Here is a 25,837-nt window from a genome sequence, read left to right as displayed (position 1 = left end):
GATCCCAAAGGGAGGAAGCTCACCCTCCTCCTCCTCCTCCTGTCCTTCATCCCAGGATCCCAGAGGGAGGAAGCACATCCTCCTCCTCCTCCTCCTGTTCTTCATCCCAGGATCCCAAAGGGAGGAAGCTCACCCTCCTCCTCCTCCTCCTGTTCTTCATCCCAGGATCCCAGAGGGAGGAAGCACACCCTCCTCCTCCTCCTCATCCCCAGGATCCCAAAGGGGCGAAGCTCACCCTCCTCCTCCTCCTCCTCCCGGCCCCATGGCGCTCCCCAGCCCCGCCGAGCAGCTCCGCGCCGCCGCCTCGTGCCCGGTGTGCCTGGAGCTCTTCCGCGACCCCGTCTCTCTGCGCTGCGGCCACAACTTCTGCCGGGGCTGCGTGGAGCGCTGCGGGCCGGGCCCCGGCGCGGCGGCGGGGCCGCTCTGCTGCCCGCAGTGCCGGGACGCGGCGCCGGGCGGCGGGAGCAGCAGCCTGAGGCCGAGCCGGGAGCTCGGGCACATCGCGGGCATCGCCCGGGAGCTGCTCCCGGCGCTGCTCCCCGCGCCGCCGCCGGGAACGCCGGGGGACGGCTCCGTGTGCGGGCGGCACCGGGAGCCGCTGCGGCTCTTCTGCCGCGAGGAGCGGGCGCTGCTGTGCGCCGAGTGCGCGCGGGAGCGCCGGGAGCGGCACCGGGAGCAGCACCGGGGACAGGACCGGGGACAGGAGCGGGAACACGACCGGGAACAGGAGCGGGAACAGCACCGGGGACAGGAGCGAGAGCAGGAGCGGGGACAGCAGCGGGAGCGGCGCCGGGAACAGGACCGGGAACAGGAGTGGGAGCAGCACCGGGAGCAGGACCGGGAACAGGAGCGGGGACAGCAGCGGGAGCAGCACCGGGTTCAGGAGCGGGAGCAGCACCGGGAACAGGACCGGGGACAGGAGCGGGAACAGGAGCGGGGACAGCAGCGGGAGCAACAATGGGAGCGGCGCCGGGAACAGGACCGGGAACAGGAGTGGGAGCAGCACCGGGAACAGGACCGGGAGCGGCGCCGGGAACAGGACCGGGAGCAGGACCGGGGACAGGAGCGGGGACAGCACCGGGAGCAGCAATGGGAGCGGCGCCGGGAACAGGACCGGGAACAGCAGCGGGAGCAGCAATGGGAGCACCGGGTGGTGCCAGTCGAGGAGGCCGCAAGGGAGTACCGGGTGAGAGCCCTGGGGACAGCCAGGGCATGGGGACACTCGGGATGGGGACACTTGGGATGGGGACAGCTGGACAATGGGGACACCGGGAGTACCGGGTGAGAGCCCTGGGGACAGTCGGGGGACAGGGACAGCCCTGACAGTGCCACTCTGGGGATGGGGACACCGGGAGTACCAGGTGAGAGCCCTGGGGACAATCGGGGGACACTTGGGATGGAGTGGGGACAACCGGACAATGGGGACAGCCAGGGGACACTCAGGGGATGGGGACACTCAGGGGATGGGGACAGCCAGGGGACAGGGACATCCCTGACAGTGCCACTCTGGGGATGGGGACAGCCGGGATGGGGAAATCTCTCTTATCTGGGGCTCCCAGCCCTCCCTGGACACGAGGCTGGCTCCGGCTCAGCTCCTCGCTCCTTCTTGGAAAATTATTATTATTATTATTATTATTATTATTATTATTATTATTATTATTATTATTATTATTATTATTATTATTATTATTATTTCCAAGCTCCTTCTTCCTGTGCAAAGCATCTCCCATCTCAGACCAGGGATAGAGGAAATTTTGGTGAGAAAACAGAATTTTCTCAGCCCCTCCGAGTTCACTTTTTATTTCCCTGCAGGAGCAGATCCAGAGCTGCCTCCAGGCTTTGAAGGAGGAGAGAGAAAAATTCCTGGAAAGCCGAAAATCCGGAGCTTGGAGGAGTCTGCACCTGGTGGGAGCAGTGGAGGGGTCGGGGGCCGGGTTGGATCTGGGGTTTGGGTCCCTCCCTCTGCCCCAGCGCTGTTTTGAGGCCAAACCTCCCGAATTTGGCTCATGGAGTGTTGGGTTTATCAGTTGGGGTTCAGCCGGGGCTGCGCCGGGGAGATAACGAGGGGAGGGAGGTGCCAGGAAAATCCACAAACATCAGAGGTTTGTGCCCGAAAAGGAGACAGAAAAATTAACCCACAAACACCAGAGGTTTGTGCCCAAAAAGGAGACAGAAAAATAAAATAACCCCCAAACATCAGAGGTTTGTGCCCAAAAAGGTGTCAGGAAAATTAACCCCGAAACAGCAGAGATTTGTGCCCAAAAAGGAGACAGAAAAGTCCTTTTTTCCTTTTTTTGGCTTTATTCAAATTAAGGGAGAGGCCATGGGGCATTCCTCTGGGATCTCTCAAATTTTTGGAGGACACAGCCTCCTCTTTATCCCAATTTCCCTCTCTTTTTCCCCATTTCTGAGGTACCTGAGAGGTTCCGACTTCCCAAAAGGAACATCACCACAACATCCATTTTAATACCCAAAACGCTAAAATCCGCGTTTTTCACCCAGGACAGGACGCGGGGCCAGAGGTGACCCCAACGTGATGAGCATTCCCACATTGACCCCAACACGAGGAACATCACCACAACATCCATTTTAGTACCCGAAACCCTAAAATCCACATTTTTCACCCAGGACAGGGCGCGGGGCGAGCAGTGACCCGACGTGATGAACATCACCACAACATCCATTTTAGTACCCAAAACCCTAAAATCCGTGTTTTTCACCCAGGACAGGGCGCGGGGCGAGCAGTGGCCCGACGTGATGAACATCACCACAACATCCATTTTAATACCCGAAACCCTAAAATCCGCGTTTTTTCACCCAGGACAGGGCGCGGGGCGAGGGGCAGCAGCTGGCGCGGGAGTTCCGGGAGTTGCGGCGCTCCCTGGAGGAGCAGCAGCGCCTCCTGCTGGCGCAGCTCGGGGACCTGGAGGCGGCCATCGGCCGGGGCCGGGAGCGGGCGGTGGAAAAGGTCTCGGAGGAGTTGTCCCAGCTGGACACGCTCATCTGGGAGATGGAGGGGAAATTCCAGCAGCCCCCGGGCCGATTCCTGCAGGTGGGAGACCTCGGGAGGGAGAAAGGGGGAATGAATAAAATACAAAATTCAGCACCAAAATCGTCCCCTCTGGAGCTCCCCTGGTGTCATTGCCGGGTGGGGCAGAGCTGGGACACCGCTGGGAAGTGGTTTGGTGTGGGTTAGGATGGGTCCCATAAAAGCCCCCAAAATCCCCAAGTAAATACCCCAAAATCCCCCTGAAAAATCCCCACAAAATCCCCCCCAAACCCACCCAAAATCCCCACAAAATCCCCCCAAAAACCACCCAAAATCCCCCAATAAACCCCCCAAATCTACCCAAAAAAATCCCTCCAAATCCCTAAATAAATCCCCCCAAAATCCCCCTCAAAAAAACCCCCGAAATCTACCCAAATAAATCCCCCAAAATCCCTAAATAAATTCCCCAAAATCTACCCAAAAAATCCCCCCCAAAATGCACAAGAATCTCCAAAAAAACCCCACCCCAAAATCTACCCGAAAAAATTCCTCCCCCAAAATTCCACAAGAATTCCCCCAAAAAATCCCCAACCCCCGCCCCCAAAAAATACCCACCAAAAAAAGCCCCAAAAATTGCTGAAAAAAATCAGCAAAAAAATCACCAAAAAAATCTCCAAAAACCCACCCAAAAATTAAAAAAAAAATCCCCAAAATGCCTCCAACCCAAACCAGGCCGGAGTTCTTTGATGGTGGGATTTGTAGGACCACGGGTCGCTGTTCCTCCTCTGTAACCATCTCCTCTCTCCTCCCACCCTCAGGACATCCAGCAGCTCCTGGACAGGTGAGGCCGCTCCTTCTGCACCCCTGGGTGAAATTCCCTCAAATTCCCACCCAAAATCCCTCAAATTCCCCCAAATTCCCTCAAATTCCCACCCAAATTCCCTCAAATTTCCACCCAAATTCCCACTCAAATTCCCTCAAATTCCCACCCAAATTCCCTCAAATTCCCACTCAAATTCCCTCAAATTCCCACCCAAATTCTCACCCAAATTCCCTCAAATTCCCACCCAAATTCCCTCAAATTCCCACTCAAATTCCCTCAAATTCCCACCCAAATTCCGACTCAAATTCTCACCCAAATTCCCCCCCAAATTCCCACTGCACTGCTCCGGACTCGGGAATTTGGGTCTGGGGAGAAGGAAACTGCCCAGGAAGGGCAGGGAAAATATTTTATTTAATATTTTATTTAATATTTTATTTAATATTTCATTTATTATTTTATTTAATATTTTATTTAATACTTTATTATTTTATGTAATATTTTATTTAAAATGTTATTTAATATTTTATTTAATATTTTATTGTTCCTGGGAGAATATTTAATGAGAATAAAATGAACTATTGGATTGGGGGACTTTGCCCCTTTTTTTGCCTCATTTTTGCCCCTTTCCCCCCCCTTTTTGCCCCTTTTTTTGGCCCCTGTTTTCCCCTTTTTTTGGCCCATTTTTTGCCCATTTTCTGGCCCCGTTTTTGGCAGCTGTGAGACGATGAGGTTCCAGCCCCCAGCCGAAATCTCCCCCGAGCTGGAGAGGAGCCTGGAGGATTTTGCCCAGAGGAACATCCTGGTGAGGCGCACCTTGAGGAGATGCCAAGGTGGGACAGGGTGGGAAATCCAGGAGGAATGGGGCAAAATCCGGGAGAAACGGGTCATTTTGGGGGCACACCTGTCAGAAATGGGGTTATTTTGTGGGATACCTGGGATAAATTGAGTTATTTTGTGGGATTCCCCACAAATGGGGTTATTTTGTGAAATTCCTGGCAAAAATGAGATTATTTTGTGGGATTCCTAACAGAAATGGGGTTGTTTTGTGAGATACCTGGCAGAAATTGTGTAATTTTGTGGGATGCCTGACAGAAATGTTTTTTGGGGGTTTTTTGGGGTATCCAGGAACTTTTCACCTGATGTTTTTCGTGGTCCAAAACCAGCTGGGAAGTGGAGAGGAGGGAAAAACCAGCCCAGGTCTCACCCAAAAATCAGATTTTGGGGTGGGAAAATCGAATCCCACGGATTGGAAAAGCCAGGGAAAGCACAGAGAGGGGATAAATCCCCAAATCCTGGGGATGAGTTTGGCTGGGCCAGGGGTTTATCCCGGGGATAAAGGTGATTTTTGACCCCAGATCCCTGAATTCTCTCTCCCCAGACAGCCTCATGTTCCTGCTGCAGGAGCCGGGTGAGTTTGGGGCAGGAAATTCTGGATTTGGGTCCGTGGGAGGGGACACCAAGGGTGACACCCTGGCTGTGCGCAAACCCAAAATATCCCAAAAAGAGAATTTTCCTCCCTTTTCCTGCCCGGGAATTCCGCACTGGGGAACGGGAGCGGGTTGGGATTCTGGGGATTTTTCCCTTTTTTCAGAATGGCATTTTTCAGGGGATTTTCCCCTTTTTTAGAAGGGCATTTTTCAGGGGATTTTCCCCCTTTTTCAGGGCATTTTTCGGAGGATTTTCCCCCTTTTCAGAAGGGTTTTTTCCAGGAAATTTTCCCCCCTTTTCAGGGCATTTTTCAGGGGATTTTCCTCTTTTTCAGAAGGCAAATTTCAGGAGGTTTTCCAGGGCATTTTTCAGAGGATTTCCCCCTTTTTCAGAAGGGCATGTTTTAGGGGATTTTCCCCTTTTTCAAGAGATTTTCCCCCCTTTTTAGAAGGTCATTTTTCAGGGGATTTTCCCCCTTTTTCAGGGCATTTTCCAGGGGATTTTTCCGGGGATTTTTTAGGAGATTTTTCAGGGGATTTCCCCCCTTTTTCTGAAGGTAATTTTCAGGGGGTTTTTCAGGGCATTTTTCAGAGGATTTCGCCTTTTTCAGAAGGGCATTTTCCAGGGGATTTTCCCCTTTTTCAGAGGATTTTTCAGGGGATTTTCCCCTTTTTTCAGGGCATTTTTCAGGGGATTTTCCCCTTTTTCAGAAGGGCATTTTCCAGGGGATTTTTCCCCTGTTTCAGAGGATTTTTCAGGAGATTTTCCCCCTTTCCAGCGGAACTTCCAGACAATTTTCGCCTTTTTCAGAAGGACATTTTTCAGGGCATTTTTCCGGGGTTTTCCCCCTTTTTCCAAACGGCATTTTCCAGAATGCTGACACCCCCCCACCCCTCCGTGTCCCCGCAGCCTCGCTCACCCTGGACCCCCACACCGCCCACCCGCACCTGCAGCTCTCCGCCGACGCCAGGGAGGCTCGGGGGCAGCTCCAGCCCCGCGACGCCCCCGAGCACCCCGAGCGCTTCGACTTCGAGCCCTGCGTGCTGGCGCGGGGCGGCTTCACCTCGGGCCGGCATTTCTGGGAGGTGGAGGTGGGCCGGGGCGGGGTGTGGGCGCTGGGGGTGGTGCGGGAATCCTCCCGCAGGAAGGGCCCCCTGAGCCTGACCCCCAAGGAGGGCGTTTGGGCGCTGGAGGCCTTCCACTCGCTGACGTCGCCCCGCGCCAAGCTGCGCCTGCACCCGCCGCCGCGCCGGCTCCGCGTGGCGCTGGACTACGAGGGGCGCCGCGTGGCGTTCTTCGGCGCCGGCGACGACGTGCCCATCCTCGAGTACACGCGCGCCGCCTTCAACGGGGAGCGGCTCCGGCCCTGGTTCAAGATGGGCCTGGGCGCGCGGCTGATGGAGGTGACACGGGGCGAGCGCTGCCAGGACCGTGCCGTGGGCGGCAGGGTCGTGTCCCCCCTGGACTGGGTGGGATTCGGGTTCTCCATGAGGATCTGCTCCTGAGGGGATGAATCCCAGGTGATTCCAACTGTTGGAGTCCTGGATTGGGTGGGATTCGGGTTCTCCATGAGGATCTGCTCCTGAGGGATGAGTTCCAGGTGATTCCAACCTTCTGAGTTCTGGATAGGGTGGGATTCGGGTTCTCCATGAGGATCTGCTCCTGAGGGCTTTGAGGGGATGAATCCCAGGTGATTCCAACCCTCTGAGTACTGGAGTGGGTGGGATTCGGGTTCTCCATGAGGATCTGCTCCTGAGGGATGAGTTCCAGGTGATTCCAACCGTTGGAGTCCTGGATTGTGGATTCAGGTTCTCCATGAGGATCTGCTCCTGAGGGATGAGTTTCAGGTGATGCCGCCCCTTCTGAGTCCTGGATTGGGTGGGATTTGGGTTCTCCATGAGGATCTGCTCCTGAGGGATGAGGGGATGAGTTCCAGGTCATGCCAACCGTTGGAGTCCTGGATTGGGTGGGATTTGGGTTCTCCATGAGGATCTGCTCCTGAGGGGATGAGGGGATGAGTTCCAGGTGATTCCAACCGTTGGAGTCCTGGATTGTGGATTCAGATTCTCCATGAGGATCTGCTCCTGAGGGGAGGAGTTCCAGGTGATTCCAACCCTCTGAGTCCCGGATTGGGTGGGATTCAGGTTCTCCATGAGGATCTGCTCCTGAGGGATGAGGGGATGAATCCCAGGTGATTCCAACCCTCTGAGTACTGGATTGGGTGGGATTCGGGTTCTAGATGTGGATCTGCTCCTGAGGGGATGAGGGGATGAATCCCAGGTGATTCCAACCCTCTGAGTCCCGGATTGGGTGGGATTCGGGTTCTCCATGAGGATCTGCTCCTGAGGGATGAGTTCCAGGTGATTCCAACCCTCTGAGTCCACCAGGAGGTCTGGGATGGCTCCAGAAGGAGCCCAGTTTGGCGTGTGGGGTTTTTACCTTGTTGTGCCCTTGGTGGGATGGATCCTCCCCAATTTCCTCTTTTCCCAAAGTTTCAGAACCCAGAAATTCCTCTGGATGCCCTGGAGGACTCGAGCTCCTGCCCAGGGGGCTCAGAGACCCTGGCACAGAGCCCAGGACCCCCCCGTGCCTTTGATTGGGAAAAACAATTACCAACCTTTATATGAAGAATTACAAGCCACGAAAGTTTAAGTGGAATGATAGTGAATTTATCACGGGGTGAAAAAGTAGATTTTTGGGGTTTTTGGGGGCAACATGAAGGAATCTGGGCAGGTCCAGCCTTTCTTCTTGGCCTGCATCTTCTGCTGTGATGTTGGCACTTTTGGACTGGTTTAGAGAAGAAGCTCACTGTGTATTTAATTTTTATTTGATTTTAATATTGTAGATTTTTTATTTTTAATTTTAATAATGTAGTTAATTTAAATATTGTAGTTTTAAATAGTGTGTGTGTAAATACTGTAGTTTTTTGTACAAAAAGATAACACCGCCCCGGGGGCGGGCAGAGTGCCTGGACTGTCCTGCTGAGAGGACCTCAGCTGGACAGGAGAAATAATTTTATAGATAGAATAAATAAAAATAAATAAAATAAACAGCCCTGAGAATGAGAAATGAAGAGTTCTGACTCCTTCTTGACTGAGAAAAGAGACTTTTTAACTTATCTTGGGGTCATTCTGAGCAGCAGAGACCCCAAGACCGAAATGGTTTTTGTCCAGGGGGTGTCCTGAGCCCTTCACCCCTCACTTTGGGGGCGGTTTCCACATTCCTAGCATTTGTAATTTTATTTTTCTCATATAAAAGGATGTTTCATGGTTTTCTGTGTTTTATTTTTCTCAACTAAAAGGATGCCTCCCCCCCCACCCGGGATTTCCTCTGGATTTTTGAGTCTCTGGGTGATAAATCAGAAAAATCCACGAGGGATGAGGAAACCTCGCTGAGCTTCCTCCTCCCCAGCTGCTCACACCCAATTTTCACTTCATTTATTCACGCAAACCCAATTTTTACATTATTTATCCCCAAAAAAAGGCTGGGGAGGGACGAGGTGGGACCAGCCCCAGGGCAGGCGGTGCCTCAGATTGCAGACCCAGGACACGAATTCTGGCGATTTCTGCTGCTTTCTGAGACATCAATTTCCTCAAAAACGCGCGATTTTCTTCCGAGGAAACCCAAAAGAGGAAGCGGCAGCAGCGAAACTGCCCCAAAATTAATTCCGGAACCGAGAAGAGGAACCGGGAGCGACGCTGGGCCCGGAAAAACCGGCGCGGGATGGGTTGGGGACTTTTCCCCTCTTTCCTTCGGATTTGCCCCATTTCTGGTCCCGCCGAGCGCCGGGAGTTCCTCTCCCACCCGGATCCCGTTTCTCCGGGGTTTGGGGGATGATTTGGGTGCAGGAGCCCCTCTCCCACCCGGATCCCGTTCATCCAGGGTTTTGGGGATGATTTGGGTGCAGGAGCCCCTCTCCCACCCGGATCCCGTTCATCCAGGGTTTTGGGGATGATTTGGGTGCAGAAGGAGCGGGGCGGAGCAGCTCGGGGGATGAAAACCTGGAATTCTGATGCGGAAAAGCCGGGAGAGCCGGAGGGGGACCTGAGGCGTGGCACGGATCCACCCGGGACAGGGAGGCAGAGCCGGGAAGGACCAAACCCGGCCGGGTCCGGATCCTCAGGGAGGGAATTCCAGCCGGGATTCGGCTTCGGGAGACCGGGGAGGAAGACTCCGAGGAAGGAGAGCGGCCCTGGAGGACCTGGTAGGTGCCGCCTGCTGACCCTGGGGACATTTGGGGACAATGCGAGCTTGCGAATGCTCCTTTGGAGGAAAAACGATGTTAGCACGGATTTGGGCAGAATTTGTCCCGATTTGGGCAGAATTTGACAGAATTTGGGCAGGGATCTACAGGGATTTGAGCTCCTCGCCTCGGGGTTTGAATCCAGGGTTTTTTTCCCACGGGAAATTCCTTTCCATGAGTTCCTGGTGGTATTTCCCACCTCGTTTTTCCTTATTTTTGCAATTTAAAAGCCCTGCTGCCCAAATTTTGTCAAATTCTGCCCAAACTGAGCTCCTCTCGCTCCCACAGCTGCAAGATCTGAAAAATGAGCTGGAGAAGAGGCAGGCGAAAAAAATCCCCGAGATTTCCCACCAGGAAACCCCAGAACAGGGTCAGGAGGAGAAAAAACAGCAGCAGGTGAGGGAATTCTCCCATTCTGAGGGAAAATCTGGGGAAAAAGGGAATTAAACCCCCCTGGGAGTGGCTGGTGGTTCCCAGAATTCCCAAATAATTTGCTTTTCTGTGATTTTGAGGGATCTCAGGCTGAGCTGCCTCTCGTTTCTCTCTTCCCCCAGGATGTGAAGAGCTCCATCAGCAGGTTTGTGGTTTCTTCTCCCTGGAAAATCTTTTCCACGAGTTTCCCCCGGAGGAATGGAGGAGGGAACTCGGAAATCGGCTCCTTTTGGGATGTGCTGGTCCTCAGTGATTTGGTCTCAAAAATCTCAAAATAATGTAAAACTCTTGGGTCTTTGCTCCGGCCCAAAATTCCCCCCAAAAATTTCTTCCTTCCTCATAAAAAAAATTTAGAAAAAAAATTAGAAAAAATGTAGGTTTAGAAAAATTAGAAAAAATTTGAGTTTAGAAAAAAATGTAGGTTTAGAAAAGGAAATGAATCCAACAGGGAAATTTGCCCTTTGATCTCCTGGATTCCCAAGGGAAAGGGGGGAAATTAAATCCCAAAATTCCAGCAGCACCAGCCCTCATTGCTGGCGGCTCCTGAAACCTCCCTGGCTGTTCTGAGAAGTGTCAGGAGGGTTTTGTCGGTTTTGTCTTAATTTATTTTTATTTCCAGGTGTGGGAAAGTGACTTTCCAGCTGCCCCTGGATGCGGCTCCTGGGCTGGAAGAGCGAGTTTGTCACTTCTCCTGGAGGAGCAGTGCCCTGAAGGAAACCCTGAGGAAGCTCCAAGGTACCCAGGGGAAAACAAAACCAGATTTAAATCAGATTTTGGGAGAGCTGGAGGAGCTGAGCTGGCGTTTTCCCATCCTGGACCCCGACACGGCGCACCTCGAGCTGGCGCTGTCGGAGGACAGGAAGAGCGTTTGGTCCAAAGGCAGGGGAGGAAAACCCTTACAAAATGACAAATTAACACTCCAAATTAAGAAAACACACCCCAACACTGACCTCAGCTCTGTTCCCCCACAGCCAGCGTGACCCTGGACCCCGACACAGATGGGAAGAGCGTTTGGTCTAAAGACGGGGGGGAGGAAAACCCTTACAAAATTACAAATTAACATCCAATTAACATGCCAATTAACACCCCAACACTGACCCAGCTCTGTCCCACAGCCAGCGTGACCCTGGACCCCGACACGGCGCACCCCGAGCTGGTTCTCTCCGAGGACGGCAAGAGCGTTTGGTCTAAGGGCGGGGGGATGAAAACACAGATTACCAAATTACAAATTGACACTCCAAATTAAGAAAACGCACACACTGACCCCAGCTCTGTCCCCCAGCCAGCGTGACCCTGGACCCCGACACGGCGCACCCCGAGCTGGTTCTCTCCGAGGACGGCAAGAGCGTCTGGCGCGGATCCTCGCCCCGCCAGCTCCCGGACTGCCCCGAGCGCTTCGACCACTGGCCCTTCGTGCTGGGCCGCCAGGGCTTCGTGTCCGGGCGCCACTGCTGGCACGTGGACGTGGGCGACGGCGGCGACTGGGCCGTGGGCGTGGCGCGGGACTCGGTGCCCAGGAAGGGGCGGCTGAGCCTGGGCCCGCAGGGCGGCATCTGGGCGCTGGAGAAGTGGGGCGCGCAGCTGCGGGCGCTGACGGCGCGCAAGGTGACCCCGGTGGCGCCGCGGTGGCTGCCGCGCCGGGTCAGCGTGCACCTGGACTGCCACGGCGGCTCCGTGGCCTTCCTGGACGCCGAGGATGGGGCGCTGCTCTTCGTCTTCTCCCGGGCGGCCTTCGGTGGGGAGAGGCTCCGGCCCTGGCTCTGGGTGGTGGGGGCCCGGTCACGGCTGCGCGTGTGGCCCTGAGGGGAAATGTCCCCCAAAATTCACAGAAAATTGTGTGGGTTTGGGGTTTGAGTTTGGGGTTAATATTAGGGTTAGTTTCGGGTTAGAGTTAGGTTACGGTTAGAGTTAAGATTAGGGTTAGGTTAGGGTTAGGGTTAGGGTCAGGGTTAGGGTTAGGGTTTGGGTCTGGGTTTGGATTTGGGTTATGGGTAGGCTTCAGCTTAGCTTTAGGGTTAGGTTTTGGTTAGGGTTACAGTTAGTACCAGGGTTAGGTTAGGTTTAGGGTTAGGCTGGCGTTAGGAGTAGGGTTAACATTCGGTTTAGGGTTAAGGTTATGTTAGGGTTAGGGTTAGGTTTAAGATTAGGGTTAATTTTAGGGGAAAATGAGGCACTAAACAGGGAAGAATCTGTGGAGAAGGGACTGTGGGTCAGAGTAATTTGGAAGAAGGGGAAAATGGGAGAAATTGGAATGGAAAGGCCAATTTTTCCAAGTCTTGCCTGTCTGGCTGCAGACAATCCCACCTCCAAACCAAGGACTCTGAAGTTACATTTTCTTATGTAATGGTGGAGTTGGTCTTTTCTTTCTGAAAAAGGTCCCTGTGGTGACCAGGTCTGTGGATTCCCTGATTTATATCGTTAATAATAAAAATAATAATTAATAATAATTTTTAAATTGTGATTTCCCCCTCTGTGTCCTTCCTGAGTGCCACCAGTGGGACGTGGCCTCCAGGGAGAAGGGACAGGGACAGTCCCTGGGACACCTGCTCGGGGCTTGTGGCTCTTGCAGGGCACAAACACAAATGAGGTTTAATTAAACAAATTAAATTAACTAAACAAATTAAACAAATGGGATTTAATTAAACAAATGGGGTTTTGTTTAAACAAATGGGGTTTAGTTAAACAAAATAACTAAACCCCAAATTTTAATTAAGCAAAATTAAATGAAACACCCAGTGGCAGCAAACACCAGACAGAGAAAAAGTTGAAACATGCAAATTTTGGGTTTTTAATTCATCCAAAGCCAGAGGGGAGGAGAGAAAAGGGATTGGGGTGGGACAGGATGGGGTGGGACAGATTTAGCTCCGTTTTAGCCCCCAGATTTGGGGGTGACACCTCAGGACAGCGACCCCGAGGGGTGCTCAGCAACTCCAGCAGCCACAAATTCCTGGGAGAGCCGGGAATGGTGAGAAAACCCCGGGATTTGGGGGCGCTCAGGGGCACAGGGTGATGCGGGCGCCCTCTCCCCACACCAGGAACCAGGGGCGGACGCTCTGCCCCTGGAACGAGGCCGCCGGGAAGGCGAAGATCAAACTCCTCTCGTCGGCATCGAAAAACGCCACCTGGCCCCTCTCGTAGTCCAGGGCCACCCTCACCCTGCTGGGGACCCGGGCGAGGAACAGCGGGACGCGCTCCAGGGAGGTGAGAGCCCAGAACTGGCCCCGGCAGAGCCCCATGGACCAGAGCTCCCACTCGGAGCCCCCAGGGGTCTCTGCCCCATTCCCGGGGGTTTCTGCCCCATTCCTGGGGGTCTCTGCCCCATTCCCGAGGGCCTCTGCCCCACTCCCCAGGCTCCCTGCCCCATTTTCAGGGGTCTCTCTCCCATTCCTGGGGGTCTCTGTCCCACTCCCCAGGCTCCCTGCCCCATTTTCAGGGGTCTCTCTCCCATTCCCGAGGGCCTCTGCCCCATTCCTGGGGGTCTCTGTCCCACTCCCAGGGGCCTCTGCCCCATTCCTGGGGGTCTCTTCCACAGTCTCGTGGGTCCCTGCCTCACTCCCAAGGGTCTCTGCCCCACTCCCGAGGGTCCCCGCCCCATTTTCAGGGGTCTCTCTCCCATTCCCGAGGGTCTCTGCCCCAATGCCGGGGGTCTCTCTCCCATTCCCGAGGGTCTCTGCCCCACTCTCGGGCATCCCTGCCCCACTCCCGAGGGTCTCTGCCCCAATCCCGGGGGTCTCTCTCCCATTCCTGGGGGTCTCCCTGGCCACCCCCAGCGCCCAGGACCCCTCTGGTGCCACCTGCACGTCCCAGCAGCGCCTCCCGCCCGTGACGCACTCGCGGCCCAGCACGGAGGGGTCGGTGCCGGGTTCGGTGCCGGGTTCGGTGCCGGGGTCGGTGCCGGGTTTGGGTTGGGGTCCGTCCCCGGGAGGGTCCTGGGCTCTTTCCCAGCTGACGCTGCTCCCGTCGGGCGCCACGAGGAGCTGGGGGTGAGCGGTGCTGGGGTCCAGAGTCACCGTCACTGCGGCAGAGGGGATTCCGTGCGTCCTGCCTTCCCCGCGGGGCTTTTCCCCTCCTTTCCCATCGTTTCCCCTAATTTTCCCCTCATTTCCCATCGTTTTCCACTCATTATTTCCCCTCATTTTCCCGATTTCCCTCATTTTCCCCTCAGTTCCCATAATTTCCCCCCTTATTTCCTCCTCATTTCCCCTTCATTATTTCCCCTCATTTACCATAATTTCCCCCTCATTTCTCATTTCCTCTTCCCCTGATTTTCCCCTCATTTCCCCCTATTTTTCCCCTAATTTCCCCTAATTTCCCATAATTTTCCCCTGATTTCCCCTCATTTTCCCATCATTTCCCCTCATTTTCCCTATTTCCCCTCATTTCCCCTCATTTTCCCCCACCCCAGGACTCACTTTTCTCTGGCAGCTCGAAGGCCAGGATGTCTGAAAAAAGGGGAGAAAGGGAAACATGAACTGATTAAAAAAATCCAAGATTTTTGCAACAAATTGCAATAAAAAACTAATTGCAGCTTAAAATAATCACAATAAGTCACTGCACGTGCCCCAGGCACACAAATATAATTTATGGATGCACGTATGCATATTAATTATATAATAAACTTTAAACTAATTTTAATTATTAAACTTATAATGCAATTTTTGTATATAATAAAATCAATTAAATTAATCTCTTCATCCCCCAGCCTGCTCCAATACCTCGGAATCTCCTCAGCGTCTCCTCCAGGGGAACGTTTTCCTCCCTGAAATGTTGAATTTTATTTTCCAAATCTGGAAGAGGCGAAGGGGGCAGCTGGAAATTTTCATTTCTGAGGCTGGAAAAGGACGAAAAGAAAAGGTTGAGGATCCACCCCGGAGGGAATTCCCTGTGCACACTCACAGATTTGGGCAAAAAGCTGAATATTTTGGTCTCCAAATGAGGCCAAACCAGGGATTTGGGCACAAACCCGAATATTTTGGTGCTCAGGAAGCCTCGCCCTTACCTGCTCAAGGTGCTGCTGATGTCCTGGAGGGGAGAGAAGGGACACGGGGCACGGTGAATCACTCGGAATCATGTGAAAAAGTAGATTTTTGGGGTTTTTAGAATGGGGGTTCAGGGGGACAAGATGGAGGGATCTGGGCAGGTCCAGCCTTCCTCCTCCTTCTTCTGCTTGGCCTCCGTCTCCTGCTGTGATGTTGGCACTTTTAGATTGGTTTAGAGTAGAAGCTCACTGTCTATTTAATTTTAATACTGTAGTTTTTTTAATTTTAATATTGTAGGTAATTTAAATATTGTAGTTTTAAATAGTGCATATGTAAATATTGTAGTTTTTTGTATAAAAAGATAACACCATCCCGGGGATGGGCAGAGTGCCTGGACTGTCATGATGAGATGACCTCGGCTGGACAGGAGGAAAAATTTTATAGAAATTAAACAATAAATAATATTAATAAACAATTCTCAATGAACAGCCTTGATGATGAGAAATTAAGAGCTCTGACTCCTTGGCTGGCAAAAGAGACTTTCCAACTTTTCTCAGGACAAGAAACTTTATCTGGGAAAAGAGACTTTCCAACTTTTCTAAGACACTTTCCAACTTTTCTGGGGACAAGAAATTTTCTCTGGGAAAAGACACTTTTTGACTTTTCTCGGGACAAGAAACTTTCTCTAGGAAGAGAGACTTTCCAGCTTTTCTAAGAGACTTTACAACTTTTCTGAGACTTTACAACTTTTCTGAGAGTTTCCAGCCTTTATCGGGACAAGAAATTTTCTCTGGGAAAAGAGACTTTCCAACTTTTCTGAGAGACTTTCCAATTTTTCTCAAGACAAAAAAATTTTCTCTGGGAAAAGAGGCTTTCCAACTTTTCAAAGAGACTTTCCGACTTTTCTCGGGACAAGAAACTTTCTCTGGGAAAAGAGACTTTCCAATTTTTCTGAGACTTTCCGACTTTTCTCGGGACAAGAAACTTTCTCCGGACAAAGAGACTTCCCAGCTTTTCCAAGAGACTTTCCCGCTTTTCTGGGGTCCCCGTGCCAGCCGTCACCTGCAGGAAGGCGCCCGCCGGCTGCCGCCGCCGCCGCTGCAGCTCCAGGGCGCGGCTCTCGAGCCGGGAGATCTCCTGGGTCAGCGCCGTCACCTTCTCCTCCTGCGCCCGCCCGATGTCGCTCTCCAGGCGCCGCAGCCGCGCCAGGAGGCGCCGCGAAAGCTCCTCCAGGCACAGGCGCAGCCCCTGGAAATGGGACAGGAGGCGCTGCCGCTCCGCCTCGGTCCGCTCCTGCCGGGCGCGACGGGGAGCGGAGGTTTGGATTTATTTCGATTTTTTGGAGGCAAAACCCCTCCCTGCACAGAGACCCCCGCCCCAGGAAGGGCCGCCCCCCTCTAAACCCATCGCGAGACACTCCCGCCCGAGACATAAATCTTAACGAATTTAGGGATTTTATAGGAGCTGAAATTTTAGTTAGAGATATAAGCTTTATTGGAGTTAATCAAAATAAATGAAGTTAAGAGTTAGTAGTTAACTATATAATATAATAATTATTATATTATATAATATAATAATTGATTGCTTGTCAACACAATGTTTGGTTAGCTGGGTTTGTAATGAAGAATATAGAAACTGATAAATAGCTTTGAGGAACATGAGACAATTGTTTTTAGGAACATAAGTCAGGAGTCCATCAGGAGACACCCTCGCCTAAAATGTAAATTTTAAAGGATTTAGGGATTTTATAGGAGCTGAGATTTTAGTTAGAGTTATAACTTTTATTGGAGTTAATCAAAATAAATGATGGAGTTAAGAGTTAGTAGTTAACTAATAATTGATTGCCTGTCAACATAATGTTTGGTTAGCTGGGTTTATAATGAAGAATATAGAAACTGATAAATGGTTTTTAGGAACATAACACAATTGTTGGTAGGAACATTATTCAATTGCGTCCTCCTCTGTTCTGAAACCAATTGAAGATGGGGAATGGGAGTTCTGCCAATGGGTTCATTTGTCATATTTGCATTGAAAATGTAGAAAGGTCAGAACGAGGAAGACTTTATTTATTTCCTCTTTTTTAAACCCCTCCCCATGAAAAGGACCGCCGACTCATTTTGAGGAACAAACTACGCATGCTTAATTAGCTTTTGAACTAATTACCATGCTTAATAGCTTTTGAACTAATTACCATACGAAGTGGGGACTGGGATGTACCAAAGTTATGAATACACATTTGTATTTTGGGTATTCAATACTTGTGCAGATAAAAGGGCTCTGGAATCACCTGTAAATCGCGGTGTGAATTTGAGAATTATCCTGAAATAAACATTCACTTTAAACCGTCAGAGAGTCTTTGTCCGTCACACTTGGATATCGGTACCGGATCAATATCCATATTGTTAATAAATCACGCCCCTCCGCTCCACAGCATTTACCAAACACTCCCAGTTTCTCCTCATTTCAGCCTCCCGGAGCTCCAGGAGTTTGTCCCTGTCGTCCTTCAGGGTCTGCAGCCCGGCCTGGATTTGTTCCTGAGGGAGGGAAAAATATAAAAATCCCGTTTTTTGGGAAGGGGGTTGGAGTGCTGGTAACTCCGTTTCTCCTCCCATTTCCAGGAAAAAAAAAATCCCACTCTTTTTGCCCATATTCCTGCAGATTTAGGGATGGTCTGCAGGAAAATTGTCCCCCTCTTTTTTGCCCCCATTCTTGCAGATTTAGGGATGGGCTCCATGAAAAAAATCCCGCTCTTTTTGCCCATATTCCGGCAGATTTAGGTATGGGCTCCATGAAAAAAAAATCCCGCTCGTTTTGCCCACATTCCTGCAGATTTGGAGATGGGCTCCAGGAAAACCGTCCCGCTCTTTTTGCCCACATTCCTGCAGATTTAGGGATTAGGTGCCTGCTGGGCGCTGGAGCTGGACAGCGGCCGGAATTCCGCGGCACGGAGGATGAGGAGGAGGATGATGAATTGGATGAAGCCCCCGATCCCTCCAAGCTCGGGGGAGAACAGAGAGAGCAGAAGCCGCGGAGCGTGTCCCGATCCCCTAAAGGGTCTGGGGGCCCGGGGGGACATTTTTGGGTGGAAACCGCGATTACCTCGAACTCCCGCACCGCCTCCGGCAGCGGCAGCACCGTGTGCGCTCGGTGCGCCCGCGACTCGCGGCAGATCGCGCACAGCAGCGCCGCGTCCTCCTTGCAGAAAGCCTCCAGCGGCTCCCGGTGCCTCCGACACCCTTCCTCCTCCTCCTCCTCCTCGGCTCCCAGCGCCTCCCCGCGGCTCAGGCGCCGGGCCAGCTCCAGCACCCGCTGCAGCTCGCGGCTCGGGCGGAGGCTCCGCCGCGGGGCCGTGTCCCGGCAGCGCGGGCACGCGAACCCGCCCGTGGGCCACTCCCAGCAGCGCTCGATGCACGCCCGGCAGAAGTGGTGCCCGCAGTGGATGGACACGGGGTCACGGAAATATTCCCGGCAGATCGGGCAGGAGGCCTCGCCCGGCAGCTCCTCCATGGCTGCCCGGGGCTGCCGGAGCCGCCGCCGCCGCTTTCGGTTTCCCCGCGCTCCGGGGGAGGCGGCGCCTTCCTGTCCCCGGAGGGGATGGGGATGGAGGGTGGGAGGTGGCAAAAATCCTCCTGATTCAGCCCAAAATCCTGCCCCTGGAGGGGATGAGGATGGAGGGTGGGAGGTGGCCAAAATCCTCCTGATTCAGCCCAAAATCCTGCCCCTGGAGGGGATGAGGATGGAGGGTGGGAGGTGGCCAAAATCCGCTCGATTGTCCCCAAAATCCTGCCCCCCGAGGGGCTGGGGATGGAGGTGACCAAAATCCTCCTGATTGAGCCCAAAATCCTGTCCCTGGAGGGGCTGGGGATGGAGGGTGGGAGGTGGCCAAAATCCTCCCAATTAGCCCCAAACTCCTGGGCCTGAGGATGGAGGGACCTGCATCCATCAAGCGGGAACTTCCCACCCATGTCCTTGCATTTTTAAAAAATAAATTTAAATTCAGATTTTAGGGAATTTTTATTGAGGTTTTTCCCCCGAAACGGTGAGAAAAGGAGGCAGGTTGATCCCATCCCTGGATTTACTCACACCTAGAAGAAATTGGGCAAAATCCTGCAGAAAAACTTGGATTAGTGATTTTATTTCCCTCTGGCACTGAAATCTCTCCTTGCCGGTTAAACCCGAGCCTCCAGCTCGCTCTTGAGCCCGAGAATTCACGGTGATTACACCGGGATAGTCACGGATTTCACGGATAATCAAGGAGGGAAATCGCTTGGAAAGGGGATCCTGATCCATCCCCAACTCTTTGCAGTATTCACCCCCCGATAAATCAACCTTGGACCCAGATTAACAAAAAAATAAAATAAAATAAAATAAAATAAAATAAAATAAAATAAAATAAAATAAAATAAAATAAAATAAAAAGGTGTTTTCAGCACCAAGCCGCCCCCCAGGTTTCAGTCTGAATGTTCCGAGCACCGGAAAACCCAGAACCCCCAAAAAACTCTCTCACAGAATTAACGGCGGGTGAGTTTTTGACCGATTTCCTCAATAAAAAAAAGAAAAAAAAAAATCATCGCTTCGGTACCAGCCCTGAGTTCCGGTGGCTTCTGCACTTGTCAGGGGGGGCTACTGGAAAAAAATGAAAGTTAAAAATAAAATTTAAAATAGGAAGGTCTGTGGTCAGCCCCGAGCCGTGAGAGAAGCGATTTCCTGTGAAAAAGGAGAAGTGAAAGGAGCAATAAAATTATTTTTTAATAAAGGTGCTGTAGCTGCACACGTAGGGGTGGGGGGGGGGGTGGAGTGCTGAAAAATGGGGAATTTGGGAATTCTGAACAATCGGGAATGAGCAGCAAAGGATGAGCCAAGGATTGCTCCAAGCTCTGTCCCCACGGCCTCAATCATGAACTGCCCTTCAATTAATCAACTAGAAGAGAATCAATAAATTAAACACGAATGTAAATTAAATTTATCGATGAGTAAATTAAAAATAAATACATTGAAAGCAGCGAAACCAGGCTGGTTCCTGGTTCAGACCTCGAGGGGAGGCCTGGGGCGGCCTCGCGCTTTCCCTGGGTGTTTTTTGGGGGAGAAAGGAGCGAAGAAGGGGCTGAGGGTGGATTCCAACCAAGCCGGTAATTGATGAATGAACCTGGTGCCAAGCCCGGTATTAGACCTGGTACCAAACGAGCCGGTGCTAAGCCCGGCCGGTGCTAAGTTTGCTGGCACAGAGGTGTCAATTCCGGCGCCAAGCCTGGTATTAGCCCCAAACAAGCCGGCGTCAAACCCGGTATTAACCCCGGTGCTAAGCCCGGTATTAGCCGCAGCGCCAAACCGGTGCTAAGCCCGGTATTAACCGCAGTACCAAACCACCCGCGCCACGCCAGGCGCCGAGCCCGGCTCATCTCGGCAGCGCAGCCGATCTGCTCCCGCTCTCATCCCGGGACACCGGCAGGAAGCGGAGCCGCCGCGGCCCCGGGGGAGGCGGAACCGGGGCGGAACCGAGGCGGAACCGGGGCGGAACCGAGGCGGACCTGAAGAGGAACCGGGGCGGAACCGAGGCGGAACCGGGGCGGAACCGGGGCGGAACCGAGGCGGAACCCAGGCAGAACCGGGGCGGAACCCAGGCGGAACCCAGGCGGAACCGAGGCCGAACCGGTCCGGTGCCGGCGGCGCGGCCATGGCCGAGCTCCGCGCCGAAGCCTCGTGCCCGCTGTGCCTCGGGCTCTTCCAGGAGCCCGTGTCCATCCACTGCGGGCACAACTTCTGCCGGGCGTGCATCGAGCGCTGCTGGCAGAGCTGCCGGGACAGCTTCGCGTGCCCGCGCTGCCGGGAGGCGGCCCCGGAGCGCAGCCTGAGACCCAACGCGGAGCTGGCCGGCATCATCCGCATCGCGCAGCGCCTCAGCCTCCGCGGCCGGGCCCGCGACGGGGAGCGGCTCTGCCCGAAGCACGGCGAGGCGCTGAAGCTGTTCTGCGAGGAGGAGCAGAGCCCGGTGTGCCGCGAGTGCCGCCGCTCCCCGGAGCACCGGCTGCACGCCGCCGTGCCCATCGAGGAGGCGGCGGAGGAGCACAAGGTGGGGATGTTCAGGTGTTCCTGGGGATGAGGGAGGAGAGGGAGGCCAGGTGAGCGTGGTTTTCCTTGCAAAAGTCGGGATTTCTGCGCTTTCCGCCCGCTGGGTGACAGCCGCCCCCATCCCCGCCCGCCCCGCCCTCCCGGTATGGCCGGATGGAGGGAAAGGCACCGAGCCGGTGTTGGTGCTTCTCCCCCGGATGGAGGGAAAGGCACCGAGCCGGTGTTGGTGTTTTTCCTTCTCTCAGGAGAAATTCCAGGCTCACGCGCAGATCCTCAGGGACCGGAGAGAGAAGATGCTGGGGCAGAAAGCGGCGGAGGAAGGGAAGAGCTCGGAGCTGCTGGTGGGTGACCCTTCCCTTGTCCCTGCGGGCACACCTGGGCACACCTGGGCACACCTGTGCCCTCCGCCGCCCTCACGGCGAGGAAATTTCCCCCCCCCCCCCGAGTTCAGGTATCCAATCCAAACCTGGATTTTTCCCAGGATTTTTGCCTCTTTCCATGTGCTCACAGGTGGGGCACATCCCCAGATTCCCCAGAAAAACGGGAATCACCCCAGTTGCATCTTTCTTTTTTTGCCTTGCTTTCCTTTTCCCTGATCTCTAACACTGACTAATCTGTTTATGGGTTTATTTTGCACCTTCCCTCGTCCAAAGGTCCGGAGCCTTTTTTGGGTGCAAAGTTTACGGGCCATGGGAAAACGCTTTCCCAGCAATCGCCGCCTAGAAATGGCAGAAAAAAAACCCCCAAAAAACCCCAAAAACAAACAAACAAAAAACCACATATATATATATATATAAATATATATTTATATATTGTATATAAACTACATATAATGTAAAATATATAATATATATTTTATATATAACATAGCATAACATAATATATATACATTATATATATATATATATACACATATGTATGTAATTAAAAAAATTATTTAAAATTCTGTGGATACTCCCCATGCTTTGCAAGAACCCTGGCGCGGATAAATCCCCTTCCAAGCCCACCCCGCTGGCGTTTCCCTCCCTCCCAGCCCCGTCCCAGCCCCTGCGGTGTTCCCGTGGCAGGAGCGGGTGGCGGCGGAGCGGCGGCGGCTCCGGTGCCGGGTCCGGGAGCTGCAGCAGCTCCTGGAGGGGCAGGAGCGGCTCCTCCTGGCCCGGCTGGCGCAGCTGGAGCGGGACATCGAGCGCAGGCGGGAGGAGAGCGTCGGCCGCCTCTCGGAGCGCATCTCCTCCGTGGGACGCCAGATCCAGGAGCTGGAGGAAAAGTGCCGGCAGCCGCCCTGGGAGCTGCTGCAGGTGAGGAGCCACCGAAACACCAAATCCCGAGCCTTGGAAAACCCAGAGAATCCCAGGTTTGGGCAGGAAGGGGCCTCACAGAGCCACAACAAACGCACCTTCCACTGGGCTGTGCTTCTCCAGCCTGGAGATATAAAAAATCCTTTGGCTAAACAGCCAAACATTTGAGCAGCCAAACTTTCAAAAATCCAAACATTCAAATATCCAAATATCCAAACATTTAGACACCCAAACAGCCAAACATTCAAACATCCAAATTTTCAAATATCCAAACATTTAAACAGCCAAACATCCAAACACCCATATATTCAAATACCCAGATTTTCAAACAGCCAAACATTCAAACAAACAAGCTTTCAAATATCCAAATATGTAAACACCCAATCATTCAAACACCCGAACATTTAAACAGCCAAACATTCAAATATCCAAACACTCATATATTCATACAGCCAAACATTCAAATGAGCAGAGATGCTAATTAGCAGCCGCCACGCCCACTCTGGGCGGGGCGATGATGCCGATAACCCAAGTGCTTATCAGAGCTGCCTCACCTGCATTCCCGCAGATCCAGAATCCCCCAGGGTCACCCCGGAGCCCTCCCTGGCTGCTCACCCCAGGCTGGCTCCGCCCTGACCTGTCCGTCCGTCTGTCTGTTTGTCTGTCTGTGTGTCTGTCTCTCCTCTGCAGGACAGCAGAGACATCCTGAGCAGGTTTGTGGCTCCTCGCCTGCGTTCCCGACGTGTTCTTGTTTGGCTTTGGTGGACCCCAAAACCCCCAACACCCCTTGACCTGTGTGAGATGGACACAGGACACGGCTGGGACACCACCAAAGTCCAGTTAGGATGGTGGAGACCGGGGTCAGGTACCTTCAGAGGGGTGAAGGAACCCCAAAACCCCCTGAGATGGACACAGGACAGAGCTGGGACACCACAAAAGTCCAGTTAGGATGGTGGAGATCGGGATCAGGTACCTTCAGGGGATGAAGGAACCTCCAGTTCTGCTGTGGCTGCTCTCTGATCTGTGAAAACCTGGCTGATCCTGGACGGATGGGATTTTCCTCCTCAAAAACAGGGATCCGGATCTAAAAGGGTTAAATTCTGAGGGAATTAGAATTTTGGGAATTAGAATTTTACACCCTTAACAGATCTGATTGTGTCCCCTCCAGACTGGGGGTGGGAAGGAGGAAAGCGGACAAAGAAAATTGTTTTTATTCCCTAATTTCCACTGGTAAAAAATCTTCACCATCCAGAGGTTCATCAGCCATGGCTGGGTCAGAAAATGTTCTCCATGGAGGAGCAGATCCCGAAAACTTACTGGAGATGCCAAAACCTGACAGGAAGGGAGTTATAAAATTGTGGAAATTTGAGATGGTTTGGGTCAGAACGGGCCTTTCAAGCCTTCCCAGCTGCCTCTCCAGTCCCACCATTCCAAATCTTTGTGGAAAAATTATTTTTCTGGTTTCCAGGCTGGAGGAGCAGAGTGCCCCAGAGCAGGTGGAGACCTCAGCAGAGCTGGCAGAGGAACCCACAGGGCTGCCCCAGGAAAATGTCACCCTCAAGGAGATGCTGAAGAAATTCCAAGGTAGGGAGGGAGCAGGGAAAGGGGGGTGGGCGCTGTGTCAGTACCACCTTTGGAAATCACCCCTCAAAGGCGGAAATTCCAGATATTCCCACGTGGAAACTTCAGAAAGGGGAGCCATGGGACAGCCCCAAATGACAGCAAAACCCCCACACTCCAGAGCCTCATTTTTCCATAATTTCTCCATAATTTCTCCATAATTTCTCCATAATTTCTCCATTTCACCATAATTTTGGTATAATTTCTCCATCATTTACTCCATAATTTCTCCATAATTTTCTCCATCATTTCTCAATCATTTTCTCCCATAATTTCGGTATAATTTCTCCATTATTTTCTCCGTAATTTCTCCATCTTTTCTCCATCATTTTCTCCATCATTTTCTCCCTATGTTGGCTTTTCTGCCCTAACCCTCAGCCTAAATCAAAGCCTAAGCCTAACCCACTAACGTGTGGTCATCAAACCACCCCTGGAGCCTCCCAGATGGGGAAAAGTGGCACAAACCCACTCCAAAAGTGGCACAACCCCACCCCAAAGGTGGCACAACCCACCCCAAATCTCTGGAGGGGCCAGACCCCAGCCCTGTCTCTCTCCCTCTGCAGTCAGCCTGACGCTGGACCCCGACACCGCCCATCCCCGCCTGGCCCTGTCCGAGGATGGGCGATGCGTCCGCTGGGACGACGCCCGCAGATCCGTCCCCGACCACCCCAAACGCTTCGACTCGTCCCGCTGTGTGCTGGCCCGCGAGGGGTTCACCTGCGGCCGCCACTACTGGGAGGTCCAGGTGTGCCAGGGCTCGGCCTGGGCCCTCGGCGTGGCCAAGGCCTCCGTGGCCAGGAAGGGCCGGGTCAGCGTCAAGCCCGAGCGGGGGATCTGGGCCGTGGGGCAGTGTGGCAGCCAGTGCCAGGCTCTGACGTCCCCCAGTGTCCCCATCGCCCTCCCTGAGGCCCCCGAGGTGGTTGGGGTCTACCTGGACTATGAGGGCGGGCGCGTGGCGTTTTTCGATGTGCAGAGGGAGCTGCCGATGTTCGCGTACCCCGCGGCGAGGTTTGGGGGTGAGGAGCTGCTGCCCCTGCTGTGCCTGGGCAGGGGGTGCTGCTTCAGGCTGAGCCCCTGAGCCCCCCGAGGTGGGGTACGCAGCTGAGAGGGGGTTTGGGTGGGAAATTGCATTTTTTACATTGCTTCTCCATAATTCCTTCATAATTTCCGTAATTTCTCCGTCATTTCTCCATCATTTTCTCCATAGTTTCTTGATCATATTCTCCATAATTTTCTCCATAATTTCTCCATCATTTTCCCATCATTTTCCCATCATTTCCATTATTTCTCGATTATTTTCTCCATCATTTCTTCATAATTTCCTCCATCATTTTCTCAATCATTTCTCCATAATTCCTCGATCATTTTCTCCATAATTTCTCCATAATTTCTCCATAATTTCTCTGAAATTTTCTCCCTCATTTCTGCACAATTTTCTCCCTCATTTCTCCATCATTTCTCGATAATTTTTTTCCATCATTTCCATCATCTCCATTTTCCTGCAAGGAGAATTCAGAGAAATGTTGGTCCGAGGGTTCTGAGAGGCTTTTACCATTTGGGAGTGAGAAATAAAAAGGGAGAAAATGCACAGAGACCCCCATTTTTAGTGAATTCAACCCAAAAATCTTGTGTCTAGGTCGTCTTATGGGCGATAAGGCGTTTATCGCAGCTCCCTGGTGGTCTAGTGGTTAGGATTCGGCGCTCTCACCGCCGCGGCCCGGGTTCGATTCCCGGTCAGGGAATATGCTTTTATACTTTGCGCTAGAAAGTCATTTTTTGGAAAAATCTACTGATATTTAAACATGTCCTAACTCCCAAACACTCCTTTTCTCCTCTTTTTTTGTGCCTCGTCCCCTTCCTCCTGTCCCAGCGCCTTCTGTTACCTAGCAATGAATAAATAAATACATAAATAAATAAACAATAATGCTTATTGTATTTTTTTTCATAACGTTTATA

The 25,837-nt window shown here is 52.7% G+C and overlaps 3 protein-coding genes, 1 long non-coding RNA gene and 1 other non-coding gene across 5 annotated transcripts; 4 read left to right on the top strand and 1 right to left on the bottom strand.

Moving 5' to 3' along the window:
- LOC141725791 (E3 ubiquitin-protein ligase TRIM11-like) lies at positions 1-11,803 on the top strand. The gene is made up of 8 exons (XM_074529817.1): positions 1-1,186; positions 1,813-1,905; positions 2,822-3,052; positions 3,808-3,830; positions 4,527-4,642; positions 5,191-5,220; positions 6,150-6,742; positions 11,185-11,803. The coding sequence occupies exons 1-8, from the start codon at positions 263-265 to the stop codon at positions 11,716-11,718; spliced, it is 2,544 nt and encodes an 847-aa protein (XP_074385918.1). The 5' UTR covers positions 1-262; the 3' UTR covers positions 11,719-11,803.
- LOC113460603 (uncharacterized) lies at positions 9,786-10,266 on the top strand. Its single transcript, XR_012577424.1, has 2 exons — positions 9,786-9,879; positions 10,038-10,266. It is a non-coding gene; the product is annotated as an uncharacterized LOC113460603 (long non-coding RNA).
- Positions 11,804-12,626: 823 nt separating the features above from the next.
- On the bottom strand, positions 12,627-18,474 carry LOC106630235 (E3 ubiquitin-protein ligase TRIM7-like). The gene is made up of 8 exons (XM_074529757.1): positions 17,994-18,474; positions 17,333-17,428; positions 15,957-16,187; positions 14,915-14,937; positions 14,631-14,746; positions 14,328-14,357; positions 13,636-13,930; positions 12,627-13,176 (listed from the first exon to the last, which is right to left on the bottom strand). Exons 1-8 carry the CDS (start codon positions 18,399-18,401, stop codon positions 12,909-12,911), a joined length of 1,467 nt encoding a protein of 488 aa, XP_074385858.1. The 5' UTR covers positions 18,402-18,474; the 3' UTR covers positions 12,627-12,908.
- A 2,058-nt stretch (positions 18,475-20,532) lies between these two features.
- On the top strand, positions 20,533-25,764 carry LOC141725808 (E3 ubiquitin-protein ligase TRIM39-like). The gene is made up of 6 exons (XM_074529839.1): positions 20,533-20,964; positions 21,209-21,304; positions 22,031-22,261; positions 22,952-22,974; positions 23,730-23,845; positions 24,445-25,764. Exons 1-6 carry the CDS (start codon positions 20,569-20,571, stop codon positions 24,957-24,959), a joined length of 1,377 nt encoding a protein of 458 aa, XP_074385940.1. The 5' UTR covers positions 20,533-20,568; the 3' UTR covers positions 24,960-25,764.
- TRNAE-CUC (transfer RNA glutamic acid (anticodon CUC)) lies at positions 25,552-25,623 on the top strand. The gene has a single exon. It is a non-coding gene; the product is annotated as a tRNA-Glu (tRNA).
- Positions 25,765-25,837: the final 73 nt, after the last annotated feature.

The sequence above is a fragment of the Zonotrichia albicollis genome, chromosome 31 (genome assembly GCF_047830755.1).
Source record: "Zonotrichia albicollis isolate bZonAlb1 chromosome 31, bZonAlb1.hap1, whole genome shotgun sequence".
NCBI lineage: Eukaryota > Metazoa > Chordata > Aves > Passeriformes > Passerellidae > Zonotrichia > Zonotrichia albicollis.
Note: the sequence above shows the minus strand (reverse complement) of the source record. Positions and strands in the feature narration are given on the sequence as shown.

Bases quoted from the DNA above. Each gene is read 5' to 3' on its own strand.
- LOC141725791 (XM_074529817.1), top strand. From the start codon at position 263: ATGGCGCTCCCCAGCCCCGCCGAGCAGCTCCGCGCCGCCGCCTCGTGC. The intron at 1,187-1,812 runs GTGAGAGCCCTG...ATTTCCCTGCAG, and splicing joins AGGCCGCAAGGGAGTACCGG to GAGCAGATCCAGAGCTGCCT. The intron at 4,643-5,190 runs GTGGGACAGGGT...CTCTCTCCCCAG, and splicing joins CACCTTGAGGAGATGCCAAG to ACAGCCTCATGTTCCTGCTG.
- LOC106630235 (XM_074529757.1), bottom strand. From the start codon at position 18,401: ATGGAGGAGCTGCCGGGCGAGGCCTCCTGCCCGATCTGCCGGGAATAT. The intron at 14,358-14,630 runs GTATTGGAGCAG...CCCTTTTTTCAG, and splicing joins GACGCTGAGGAGATTCCGAG to ACATCCTGGCCTTCGAGCTG. The intron at 13,177-13,635 runs TGGGGCAGAGAC...AGAGACCCCTGG, and splicing joins GGGAGAGAGACCCCCGGGAT to GGGCTCCGAGTGGGAGCTCT.
- LOC141725808 (XM_074529839.1), top strand. From the start codon at position 20,569: ATGGCCGAGCTCCGCGCCGAAGCCTCGTGCCCGCTGTGCCTCGGGCTC. The intron at 20,965-21,208 runs GTGGGGATGTTC...TCCTTCTCTCAG, and splicing joins AGGCGGCGGAGGAGCACAAG to GAGAAATTCCAGGCTCACGC. The intron at 21,305-22,030 runs GTGGGTGACCCT...TTCCCGTGGCAG, and splicing joins GGAAGAGCTCGGAGCTGCTG to GAGCGGGTGGCGGCGGAGCG.